The 13,120-nt window shown below is 36.6% G+C and overlaps 2 protein-coding genes across 2 annotated transcripts in view; one reads left to right on the top strand and one right to left on the bottom strand.

Annotated features, from left to right (window-relative positions):
• Positions 1-13,120, bottom strand: part of THNSL2 (threonine synthase like 2) — a 145,662-nt gene that overhangs the window by 104,183 nt on the left and 28,359 nt on the right. The gene's annotated exons all lie outside the window — the stretch shown is intronic.
• Positions 3,255-6,701, top strand: LOC141163425 (fatty acid-binding protein 1, liver-like). Its single transcript, XM_073649149.1, has 4 exons — positions 3,255-3,424; positions 4,775-4,947; positions 5,489-5,578; positions 6,594-6,701. The coding sequence occupies exons 1-4, from the start codon at positions 3,358-3,360 to the stop codon at positions 6,645-6,647; spliced, it is 384 nt and encodes a 127-aa protein (XP_073505250.1). The 5' UTR covers positions 3,255-3,357; the 3' UTR covers positions 6,648-6,701.

Below are 13,120 nucleotides of genomic sequence, written 5' to 3'. Positions count from 1 at the left end.
TATCTGACTGATAAAAGACGCAAAATCAAAGTACATGAGACATTAAATATATATCTATGTATATACACATATATGATATCTCTTTCCCTATATATATGATATAGCTTTAAATGTAGCCATACACAATAAAGGGTACTGGACATCAGATCCATGCTGCCCGAACTCGCATGAATCAGACAGTGGCTGCACGATTGCAGTTGTGTATGCTTTACACACGGAGAAACGTTACCCATTGGATTCCGATCAGACGCCTCTCACCCAGCCAAACTAGATCTCACACTTTGCACTAAAGAGGGGCAATACCCCCGAAACACAGTGTCTGCAAATTGAGATTCCTGGTTTGGCTTTTATCCTAAGTCATGTGGCAAGGCTCGTTAAAGGGTCGTTATTCACTTTTAGAATTGCTACTTCCAATAAATGCCACTAGAGTTCTAGTCCTTTTCCTCTCTGAAGAGACAATTTGATATTTCCCAAAGGAGCATTGCGGCTTAAAAGTTTCCTCACCTTGACATGCTTAACATGTCACTCGTTACCCCTTGGATCCCGTTCAGACGCCTCTCATCCAGCCAAACCAGATTTCACACTTTGCACTGATGAGGGGCAACATCTTGAAATACCGTGTCTGCAAACTGTGATTACTGGTTTGGCTTTTATACTAAGTCATATTGCAAGGCTCGTTAAAGGGTCGATAATGACTTTTAGGATTGCTACTTCCAATTAGTGGCACTAGAGTTCTAGTCCTCTTCCTCTCTGAAGAGACAATTTGCTTTAGACCACGGCCCCACTATCAGTATTTGGTCAGTATTTTTTCTCAGGAGTGGGAGCCGAAACCAGTTGAGGAACAATCAGAGAAAAGGTACAATAGAAACAACTGCACCAATTCTGCATTTATCACCCACTCCTGGTTTTGGCTCCTACTCCTGAGAAAAAATACTAAACGACAGGCCCAGCGCCAGCAGGCGGGGGGGCACACTCGCCGTCGGGCACCCCGGCGCACTATGGGACCCATGAGTGGAGGAGAGCGGTGCCAGCGCCCCCCCCCACACTTGTTGAGGGCCCCGGTACAATACTTACCTCTCCCCGTGCCTCTGCAGCAGCTCCAGTGTCTTTCGTGGCTGCTGCACTGTGACGTCTCAGGTCAGAGGGTGCGGTGACGTCTTTCCACTGCGCCCTCTCCTGAGCTGTCACAGCGTATAGGAAAAATCGCTGATTTCTGAATGAGGCTTTATCCTTAGGATGGATCAAATTATTGGGGGTCCGACACCTGGCAGCCCTCAGAAATCATTTGATTCTTAGTTCCAGTAGTATTAGAACCAACAAAGAGGAGCATATATAGCATAATGTCAATATATATGACTAGACACGCACCTAATCCATGAACTTAACAACAGAAAACAAAATGGTGCATGTAGGTCTTTAAAACAAAACCTTTATTGAAAAGAATGTTTATATAATAAAACCAATAAAATACGGAGTAGCCCAATGATGGACCACATGCGCGAAAGCTGAAGCTCACAAACAGAAAAACTTAGTGATCTCAAGATGCTGGAGCAAAAGATATATGAAAAAGATCATAATATATTCTATCATGGTAACAAGGTGGTAGTAATAAAAAGCCTATATGTAGATTAGTATACAACTCTTAGTGGGGAGATAGACAAATCAAAGATTGATAATAGTAATGTGCTGCAAAAGAAAACACATAAATCCTAATAGGGAAATAAGCATGTCCCAAGGTAGTAGCAGTAATACACTTACATGTGGAAATATGATAGGTTAAAGTTGCATGTGGCCCTGGCGCCCCAACGCGCGTTTTATCCTTGCTTCATCAGGGGGCGTGTCTGGATGTAAACAATGTATGTAAATGACATAACACAGCACCATAAACTGTTTAGGGGCTGCTACAGTGTACTACAGCTCATGTCCAATTCATATGAATAGGCATTGAGCTGTTGTACCCTTTAACGACCACTAAACAGTGCACGGAGTCATGCTAATCCAGGTCTATATACCTGGCACCCCAACCATTCAGGTGTTACCTGTGGAGACAGTGACTGGATGGAAACATTGCACAGAGTAGAACAGAGCTGCGCCGTACACTATTTAAACTGAAACAGATTTTTAGTTTCTGAACAAATGACACTCCCTTTTACAGCTCATGTGATGCATTCCCCAAAGTTGTCTATTCTCTCCTGACTCTCCCTGTTTACCCCCAAAATACCTTTTCAATTGCTACCATCCTGTATTTAAATTGGATGATCCGGTCCAATGGGCGTCATTGCTGCGACGTCTGTCCCTCTTCTCTCTCCTAATGGCCGTCCTCTGGCTTTGATTGATGTGGATGAATTTCTAGGCATTGGTTGAATTGAAAGCGCTGAATTTGTAGGCATTGACCAATAAATGTGTACAGAGCAGTGCAGTTCTACGTTTATATCCTGTCACTGCCTCAGTAAATAACAGCTGACCGGTGGAGGTGCAAGGTGTTGGACACCCACCAATCTGATATTTCTGATCTAATGGTGAGAAATCCAGGCAGATACATCATCTAATAACATCAGGGAGGCGTCTGATTGTTTCCAAATTTATTCTGCATCAAGATAACGACCCCAAACATCCAGCCAATGTCATTAAGAAAAAGGAGTCCTGGAAGTGATGATCCGGCCCCCCGCAGAGCCCTGATCTCACATCGTTCAGTCTGCCTGGGATTACATGAAGGGTCTGCACAAGCCTCATACACAGAAGATCTGTGATTAGTTCTCCAAGATGTTTGGAACAACCTCCTGCTGAGATCCTTCACAAAGGAGTGACAAGTACCCTGAATAACTGATTGATTAATTAATTGTGCGGTCACCAAATATTGATGGTATTTTGATTTTTCTTTTCTTCATTCACTTTGCATTTTGTTAATTAATAAAAATTAACTACTAGCACTTCTACTTTTTGGAAGCTTTGCAGCATTTTTTCCACACCTGCCTAAATATATTATGTATATATGTTACAATCTTCTAGGATGCAGAATAAATAAGAAGTAACCTGAGAAGTTGAAGATCTCTTTTAAGGCGCTAGCCTTTCCCCTATATTGTAGACGTTTTATCTGCTATCATTGGTTTCGATATGAGTAAGTGCTCGTTATCACCCGGAGCTGTTACATTGTGGTCAGCATGACCATTGCTCCGTAAGGCAAACGTTAATGTTTGAGCCGAGCTGTAAAGGTGACGATGACATCACCTCACCTCTGATCCGCCTGATAAATCAGACCATTTAAGCTCAGGCAAGACTGAGGTTCTCCTTCACTTCATCTCTCACTCTCTCTCTCTCTCCGTCACTCACTTTGTAGCTGAAGACTTTTCCCCAAATATGTCTTTCGCTGGAACCTATGAGCTGCAGTCCCAGGAAAACTTTGAGGTTTTCATGAAAGCCATTGGTAAGTGACTTTGACATAAAACTGTACTTTACGAAGTGGGACAATATAATAGAGGTCGAAGGAAGAGAAGATGTTCAATGAGGTAGAATTTGATAGTCCTAAAGCTTTAGAGTGTGAGGAATAAGGTGTCCCCTTAGGAGCACACGTTCCACTGCAACATGACTACCATGTCACTAGAATTAGGCAGAGAGTTTAGGGTGGTCTTAGTATTGGAAAATCAGTAGTTCTCTACTTGTATATTATCACTAGTCTCATGGTACCTGAGAGCAACATCTATGGTTATCGTACTCAGTAAATGCACTTACCCTAAAAACCTATTTGAGAAGATGTCTGTAAATTATAGTCGAATTAATAATTCACACCAACTTTTTCTGATAGATGGTGCCAAGCATGATGTTTTGTATCAAGCTCTACTCTTGGTCTACCATATCGGATAGTATCAAGCTAGTATAGGATTTTCTTAGTTAGAAGGTATATATATATCCTTAAAAGACTTTTTGGGAACGTGTTTTGTTTGAATTATAGCAGAAGTAAATATTTGACCTGTTCCTCCAAAAATTATATGGTTCAAAGCATGATGGTGTATGGACCTATGTATTTTTTTTTTCATCTGCTGTAAATGCCGCTGTTCTCCTGAATCTGGCGCTGTTTTCCTTTTGCTCCAGCACCTCTCCGTTCCAGAGATATGACTCCTTTTTCCTTTTATATAAAACTCCTTTTTCTAGATAACTGGGTGTGGTTCTCAAGAAGACTCCCACTGAAAATATTTGAGCCCCACGCCCACTTAGTTAACAAGACTAGATTTACATACAAGAAAGAGGGAGCCATATCTTAGGAACAGAGAGGCGTAGGAACTAAAGAAAAATAATGCCAGATTCAGGAGAACAGTGGCATTTCAGCTAGGCAAAAAAAAAATACAAGTGAAAAATCCTTTTTAATTATGTTCGTATCTTATATTGCCACAGATTGCATCAACGAGTATATGATAATTCTTACTGGATGACCCTTTAGTAGGTACAGATGACCATTTAAGAGAATGTTGGGCTTAAATTATAGCAGCTGAAGGATATTTACGGTAGCCAATCTAAATTTCTACTATTTTGAAGAGTAATGATTGGTCGGTAATTACATTAGTCTCTTTCCATGAAGATTTCTACATCCTTGTGATGTTTGGCAGGGGTGATTAGACTTTTTAGCCCCCTAAACTCAAAAAGCCCAGAACAAGAACAGGTGTTGGTAAAGGTGTTGTAGACCTCATCTCTGAAGACCACTAGGTGTCCAACAAAATCTCAATTGCTTGCTGGGACCGTGTGAAATGTTTGGGTTGATTTTCAATGTTTTTGGTTTCAGGTCTCCCTGATGATTTAATCGAGAAGGGAAAAGATATCAAGAGTGTAACCAAGATTGAGCAGAATGGAAATCACTTTGTGGTCACGGTGACTACCGGACCTAAAGTCCTACGTAATGAATTTGACATTGGCAAAGAGTCAGACATCGAAACTCTTACAGAAGAAAAAGTCAAGGTAAGAAGAATAGTGGTGTCTTGAAAAAAAAAAAAAAAAGACTTTTCCTTAAAGGGGCTCTATAGTTTTGCAAACATTTACCAGCTTGCCCATGAAAACAGCACCACACTAGTGAACAGGCTATCTGTGGTATTGCATCTTGGCTCCATTCAATTCGGTCAAACTCAAGTGGCGAATCGATGCCAAACACAACCACCGTAACACAGGCTCTTATAACAGAAAGACTATGCTATATTTAAGTCATCGCTTAATTTTTGTGTACACCTTTCAACCAGTAGATATTACAATAGCTGACCCCCACCGATATTGATTGACATTGGTGTTTATCATTGTGCCATAAACCATAAGGTGTACCCTTCTATACCATGCTCTTAATTCCTTATTCCCTAATCTGATACGATGGTAAATCTTACTCATTTATGGTAAATAGATAGCTTTAGTGTTAGACCAAAAAAAATTTGCTGGCCTAGGCAGAAGCCCAGTTTGGCTACATGGTGTCACACGGGTTTAACCATTGACCAACTCTTTTGTTTCCTTCTAGACTACAGTTAATATTGTGGATGGCAAGCTGGTGGTGCAACTGAAATCTGTCAACTCCGTCACAGAACTTTCAGGAGACACCCTAACCAATGTGAGTTTTCTTCAGAAGCTGAAAATGTGATGAAAGATGAGTAATAATGTGTTCAGGACTAATGAGACTGAGGGAAAAATATTCAGCTGTGTTCTTCTCCTTAACTACAAAAGGGCCCATTGACCAAAGTCAAACATAGGCAAAGGGGCACAAAACTAGGCTGAGCACTTCTGCCCGATCATTTCAGTGATCAGTGGGAATCTTATCACCTAGACCAGTGTTCCCCAACTCCAGTCCTCAAGGCCCACCAACAGGTCCTGTTTTCGGGATTTCCTTACTATTACACAGGTGATGGGATTGTTGACTGCGCAGGTGATGGAATTATCATCTGAGCAATACTAAGGAAATCCTGAAAACATGGCCAGTTGGTGGACCTTGAGGACTGGAGTTGGGGAACCCTGACCTAGACCACCAATGACTAAAATTACTGTCAATGTTTTGGGAAAGTGCAGCCATTCTTTAAAGTTGATCTATCATTTGACCCGAATATCTAATATTTTTAACTGGTGTAAACACAGCTGTTCTCCTGAATCTGATGATTTTTCTCTTTTATTCCTCCATCTCTCCGTTCCTGAGATATGGAACCATCTTTCCTATGTGCAAATCAGGAGGACCATGAGGACCATGCCCAGTTGGATAAAAATATTATTATTATTATTATTATTAATAATAATAATAATAATATTTTTATCCAACTGGGCATGGTCCTCATGGTCCTCCCATGACTACGTCCACTGTGATAAAAAAAAACTAGATTTACATACAAAGCAGAGAGGGGCTATATCCCAGGAATAGAGAGGCGCAGGGACAACAGAAAAACAATGCCGGATTCAGGAGAACAGCGGCATTATAGAAAAAATTACATAATAATCAGACTGGTGATTCAGCTACAAAATGGCATGGCTCATCAGCAGTTCAGGGTCTTTATATAGTTTTATTACAAAAGTAGTAAGTGAAATCACACACTGTATATTGTTATTTTTAATAATTGTAATAATCTTGTTTCATCTCTTAGGTTATGACTCTGAGAGACATCGTCTACAAGAGAGTGAGCAAGAAGGTGGCATAAATGAGAAACCTGTCATTACTTTTACTGTGTAAAATAAATGATAGTAAAATAAAAGTCTCATGTTTACAATAAATTATCATAATGCTTCAAATGTATACATATCATGTAGCAAAAATACATATTTTATAAATAGGACAAGGTGTTATGGTGGTTATAATCTTGTACATATGAGGCAGTACTATAGTAGTTATATTCTTGTACATAGGGGGCAGTATTATAGTAGTTATATTCTTATACATAGGAGCAGTATTATAGTAGTTATATTCTTGTACCTAGGGGCAGTATTATAGTAGTTATATTCTTGCACATAGGGGTAGTATTATAGTAGTTATATTCTTATACATAGGAGCAGTATTATAGTAGGTATATTCTTGCACATAGGGGTAGTATTATAGTAGTTATATTCCTGTACATAGGGGTAGTATTATAGTAGTTATATTCTTGTACATAGGGGGCAGTATTATAGTAGTTATATTCTTGTACATAGGAGCAGTATTATAGTAGTTATATTCTTGTACATAGGGGACAGTATTATAATAGTTATATTCTTGTACATAGGGGCAGTATTATAGTAGTTATATTCTTGTACATAGGGGCAGTATTATAGTAGTTATATTTTTGTACATAGGGGCAGTATTATAGTAGTTATATTCTTGTACATAGGGGGCAGTATTATAGTACTTATATTCTTGTACATGGGAGCAGTATTATAGTAGCTATATTCTTGTACATAGGGGGCAGTATTATAGTACTTATATTCTTGTACATGGGAGCAGTATTATAGTAGCTATATTCTTGTACATAGGGGGCAGTATTATAGTAGTTATATTCTTGTACATATGAGGCAGTACTATAGTAGTTATATTCTTGTACATAGGGGGCAGTATTATAGTAGTTATATTCTTGTACATAGGAGCAGTATTATAGTAGTTATATTCTTGTACATAGGAGCAGTATTATAGTAGTTATATTCTTGTATATAGGGGGCAGTATTATAGTAGTTATATTCTTGTACATAGGGAGCAGTATTATAGTAGTTATATTCTTGCATATAGGGGGCAGTATTATAGTAGTTATATTCTTGTACATAGGAGCAGTATTATAGTAGTTATATTCATGTACATAGGGGCAGTATTATAGTAGTTATATTCTTGTACATATGAGGCAGTACTATAGTAGTAATATTCTTGTACATAGGGGGCAGTATTATAGTAGTTATATTCTTGTACATAGGAGCAGTATTATAGTAGTTATATTCTTGTACATAGGAGCAGTATTATAGTAGTTATATTCTTGTATATAGGGGGCAGTATTATAGTAGTTATATTCTTGTACATAGGGAGCAGTATTATAGTAGTTATATTCTTGCATATAGGGGGCAGTATTATAGTAGTTATATTCTTGTACATAGGAGCAGTATTATAGTAGTTATATTCATGTACATAGGGGCAGTATTATAGTAGTTATATTCTTGCATATAGGGGGCAGTATTATAGTAGTTATATTCTAGTACATAGGAGCAGTATTATAGTAGTTATATTCTTGCATATAGGGGGCAGTATTATAGTAGTTATATTCTAGTACATAGGAGCACTATTATAGTAGTTATATTCTTGTACATAGGAGCAGTATTATAGTAGTTATATTCATGTACATAGGGGGCAGTATTATAGTAGTTATATTGTTGCATATAGGGGGCAGTATTATAGTAGTTATATTCTAGTACATAGGAGGCAGTATTATAGTAGTTATATTCTAGTACATAGGGGGCAGTATTATAGTAGTTATATTCTTGTACATAGGGGGCAGTATTATAGTAGTTATTTTCTTGCACATAGGAGGCAGTATTATAGTAGTTATATTCTAGTACATAGGGGGCAGTATTATAGTAGTTATATTCTTGCATATAGGGGGCAGTATTATAGTAGTTATATTCTAGTACATAGGAGCAGTATTATAGTAGTTATATTCTTGTACATAGGGGGCAGAATTATAGTAGTTATATTCTTGTACATAGGAGCAGTATTATAGTAGTTATATTCTTGTACATAGGGGGCAGTATTCTAGTAGTTATATTCTTGTACATAGGAGCAGTATTATAGAAGTTATATTCTTGTACATAGGGGCAGTATTATAGTAGTTATATTCATGTACATAGGGGGCAGTATTATAGTAGTTATAGTGTTGCATATAGGGGGCAGTATTATAGTAGTTATATTCTAGTACATAGGAGCAGTATTATAGTAGTTATATTCATGTACATAGGGGGCAGTATTATAGTAGTTATATTGTTGCATATAGGGGGCAGTATTATAGTAGTTATATTCTAGTACATAGGAGCAGTATTATAGTAGTTATATTCTTGTACATAGGGGGCAGTATTATAGTAGTTATTTTCTTGCACATAGGAGGCAGTATTATAGTAGTTATATTCTAGTACATAGGGGGCAGTATTATAGTAGTTATATTCTTGCATATAGGGGGCAGTATTATAGTAGTTATATTCTAGTACATAGGAGCAGTATTATAGTAGTTATATTCTTGTACATAGGGGGCAGAATTATAGTAGTTATATTCTTGTACATAGGAGCAGTATTATAGAAGTTATATTCTAGTACATAGGGGGCAGTATTATAGTAGTTATATTCTTGCATATAGGGGGCAGTATTATAGTAGTTATATTCTAGTACATAGGAGCAGTATTATAGTAGTTATATTCTTGTACATAGGGGGCAGAATTATAGTAGTTATATTCTTGTACATAGGAGCAGTATTATAGTAGTTATATTCTTGTACATAGGGGCAGTATTATAGTAGTTATATTCTTGTACATAGGGGGCAGTATTGTAGTAGTTATATTCTTGTACATAGGAGCAGTATTATAGTAGTTATATTCTTGTACATAGGAGCAGTATTATAGTAGTTATATTCTTGCATATAGGGGGCAGTATTATAGTAGTTATATTCTAGTACATAGGAGCAGTATTATAGTAGTTATATTCTTGTACATAGGAGCAGTATTATAGTAGTTATATTCTTGCATATAGGGGGCAGTATTATAGTAGTTATATTCTAGTACATAGGAGCAGTATTATAGTAGTTATATTCTTGCATATAGGGGGCAGTATTATAGTAGTTATATTCTAGTACATAGGAGCACTATTATAGTAGTTATATTCTTGTACATAGGGGGCAGTATTATAGTAGTTATATTCTTGTACATAGGAGCAGTATTATAGTAGTTATATTCTTGCACATAGGGGGCAGTATTATAGTAGTTATATTCTTGCATATAGAGGGCAGTATTATAGTAGTTATATTCTTGTACATAGGAGCACTATTATAGTAGTTATATTCTTGTACATAGGGGGCAGTATTATAGTAGTTATATTCTTGTACATAGGAGCAGTATTATAGTAGTTATATTCTTGTACATAGGGGGCAGTATTATAGTAGTTGTATTCTTGCATATAGGGGGCAGTATTATAGTAGTTATATTCTAGTACATAGGAGCAGTATTATAGTAGTTATATTCTTGCATATAGGGGGCAGTATTATAGTAGTTATATTCTAGTACATAGGGGCAGTATTATAGTAGTTATATTCTTGTACATAGGAGCAGTATTATAGTAGTTATATTCTTGCATATAGGGGGCAGTATTATAGTAGTTATATTCTAGTACATAGGAGCAGTATTATAGTAGTTATATTCTTGCATATAGGGGGCAGTATTATAGTAGTTATATTCTTGTACATAGCGGCAGTATTATAGTAGTTATATTCTTGTACATAGGAGCAGTATTATAGTAGTTATATTCTTGTACATAGGGGCAGTATTATAGTAGTTATATTCTTGTACATAGGAGGCAGTATTATAATAGTTATATTCTTGTACATAGGAGCAGTATTATAGTAGTTATATTCTTGTACATAGGAGGCAGTATTATAATAGTTATATTCTTGTACATAGGAGGCAGTATTATAGTAGTTGTATTCTTGTACATAGGGGGGCAGTATTATAGTAGTTATATTCTTGTACATAGGGGGCAGTATTATAGTAGTTATATTCTTGTACATAGGGGCAGTATTATAGTAGTTATATTCTTGTACATAGGGGGCAGTATTATAGTAGTTATATTCTTGTACATAGGGGCAGTATTATGCTAGTTATATTCTTGTACATAGGGGCAGTATTATAGTAGTTATATTCTTGTACATAGGGGGCAATATTATAGTAGTTATATTCTTGTACATAGGAGGCAGTATTATAGTAGTTGTATTCTTGTACATAGGGGGGCAGTATTATAGTAGTTATATTCTTGTACATAGGGGGCAGTATTATAGTAGTTATATTCTTGTACATAGGGGCAGTATTATAGTAGTTATATTCTTGTACATAGGGGGCAGTATTATAGTAGTTATATTCTTGTACATAGGGGCAGTATTATAGTAGTTATATTCTTGTACATAGGGGCAGTATTATAGTAGTTATATTCTTGTACATAGGGGGCAGTATTATAGCAGTTATATTCTTGTACATAGCGGCAGTATTATAGTAGTTATATTCTTGTACATAGGAGCAGTATTATAGTAGTTATATTCTTGTACATAGGGGCAGTATTATAGTAGTTATATTCTTGTACATAGGGGGCAGTATTATAGTAGTTATATTCTTGTACATAGGGGCAGTATTATAGTAGTTATATTCTTGTACATAGGGGGCAGTATTATAGTAGTTATATTCTTGTACATAGGGGCAGTATTATGCTAGTTATATTCTTGTACATAGGGGCAGTATTATAGTAGTTATATTCTTGTACATAGGGGGCAATATTATAGTAGTTATATTCTTGTACATAGGAGGCAGTATTATAGTAGTTGTATTCTTGTACATAGGGGGGCAGTATTATAGTAGTTATATTCTTGTACATAGGGGGCAGTATTATAGTAGTTATATTCTTGTACATAGGGGCAGTATTATAGTAGTTATATTCTTGTACATAGGGGGCAGTATTATAGTAGTTATATTCTTGTACATAGGGGCAGTATTATAGTAGTTATATTCTTGTACATAGGGGCAGTATTATAGTAGTTATATTCTTGTACATAGGGGGCAGTATTATAGTAGTTATATTCTTGTACATAGCGGCAGTATTATAGTAGTTATATTCTTGTACATAGGAGCAGTATTATAGTAGTTATATTCTTGTACATAGGGGCAGTATTATAGTAGTTATATTCTTGTACATAGGGAGCAGTATTATGCTAGTTATATTCTTGTACATAGGGGGCAGTATTATAGTAGTTATATTCTTATACATAGGAGCAGTATTATAGTAGTTATATTCTTGTACATAGGGGCAGTATTATAGTAGTTATATTCTTGTACATAGGGGCAGTATTATAGTAGTTATATTCTTGTACATAGGGGGCAGTATTATAGTAGTTATATTCTTGTACATAGCGGCAGTATTATAGTAGTTATATTCTTGTACATAGGAGCAGTATTATAGTAGTTATATTCTTGTACATAGGGGCAGTATTATAGTAGTTATATTCTTGTACATAGGGAGCAGTATTATGCTAGTTATATTCTTGTACATAGGGGGCAGTATTATAGTAGTTATATTCTTATACATAGGAGCAGTATTATAGTAGTTATATTCTTGTACATAGGGGGCAGTATTATAGTAGTTGTATTCTTGTACATAGGGGCAGTATTATAGTAATTATATTCTTCTCTGTATAGAGCATAGTAAGTAGCAAATAGTCAAGGTACAAGAAATAATAATGTTAATCAAAGAAATATGTTGGACTAAAAATGTGGCAATAGGTAAAATGACAAATAAATGTTTAGGACAAGAAATACTGACACAGCATAAGTGAAAAAAAACATTTTTCAAGGAGAACAAATTATAGAGAAAATATCTAAAGTTTATTAAGGCTATGTGCCCACGTTGCATTTATGAAGCAGAAAATTTCTGCTGCATAAATGCAAGTCCTCTCCCGGAAAAACGCATGCGGAATTCCGCACGCGTTTATCGCGCATTTTTCGCGCGTTTATCACGTGTTTTCCACATGCGGAATTGCCTTGCGTTTTTTATGCATTGGACAAAGGCAATTCCGCTTGCGGAAACGCAAAATTAAATGACATGCTGCGGATTTTTGAACGCGGCATAAATGCTGCGGAAAAATCCGCAGCATGTGCATAGAACTTGCGGAATCCCATTGGGGACCATGGGGTGCGGATCTACATGCGTTTTTCAAGCGTTTACGCTGCGGAAATTCCGCAGCATATACGCTTGAAAAATGCTACGTGGGCACACAGCCTAATAGATTAAAAACATATACAAAGATTAAAGAGAGTCGGCCAGTAGATGGCACCACACGACTGCAAGAAGGAGGTAAATGTAGATGATATAAAGACAGATAATATAACATATTATCAGCCTGGTGATAATACAGTAACTGAT

This window comes from Phyllobates terribilis, unplaced genomic scaffold (assembly GCF_046119375.1).
Source record: "Phyllobates terribilis strain yellow unplaced genomic scaffold, ASM4611937v1 Scaffold_1__5_contigs__length_1240528914, whole genome shotgun sequence".
NCBI classification, from domain to species: domain Eukaryota; kingdom Metazoa; phylum Chordata; class Amphibia; order Anura; family Dendrobatidae; genus Phyllobates; species Phyllobates terribilis.
The sequence above is the reverse complement of the archived record's forward strand: the minus strand, read 5'-3'. Positions and strand labels throughout refer to the sequence as shown.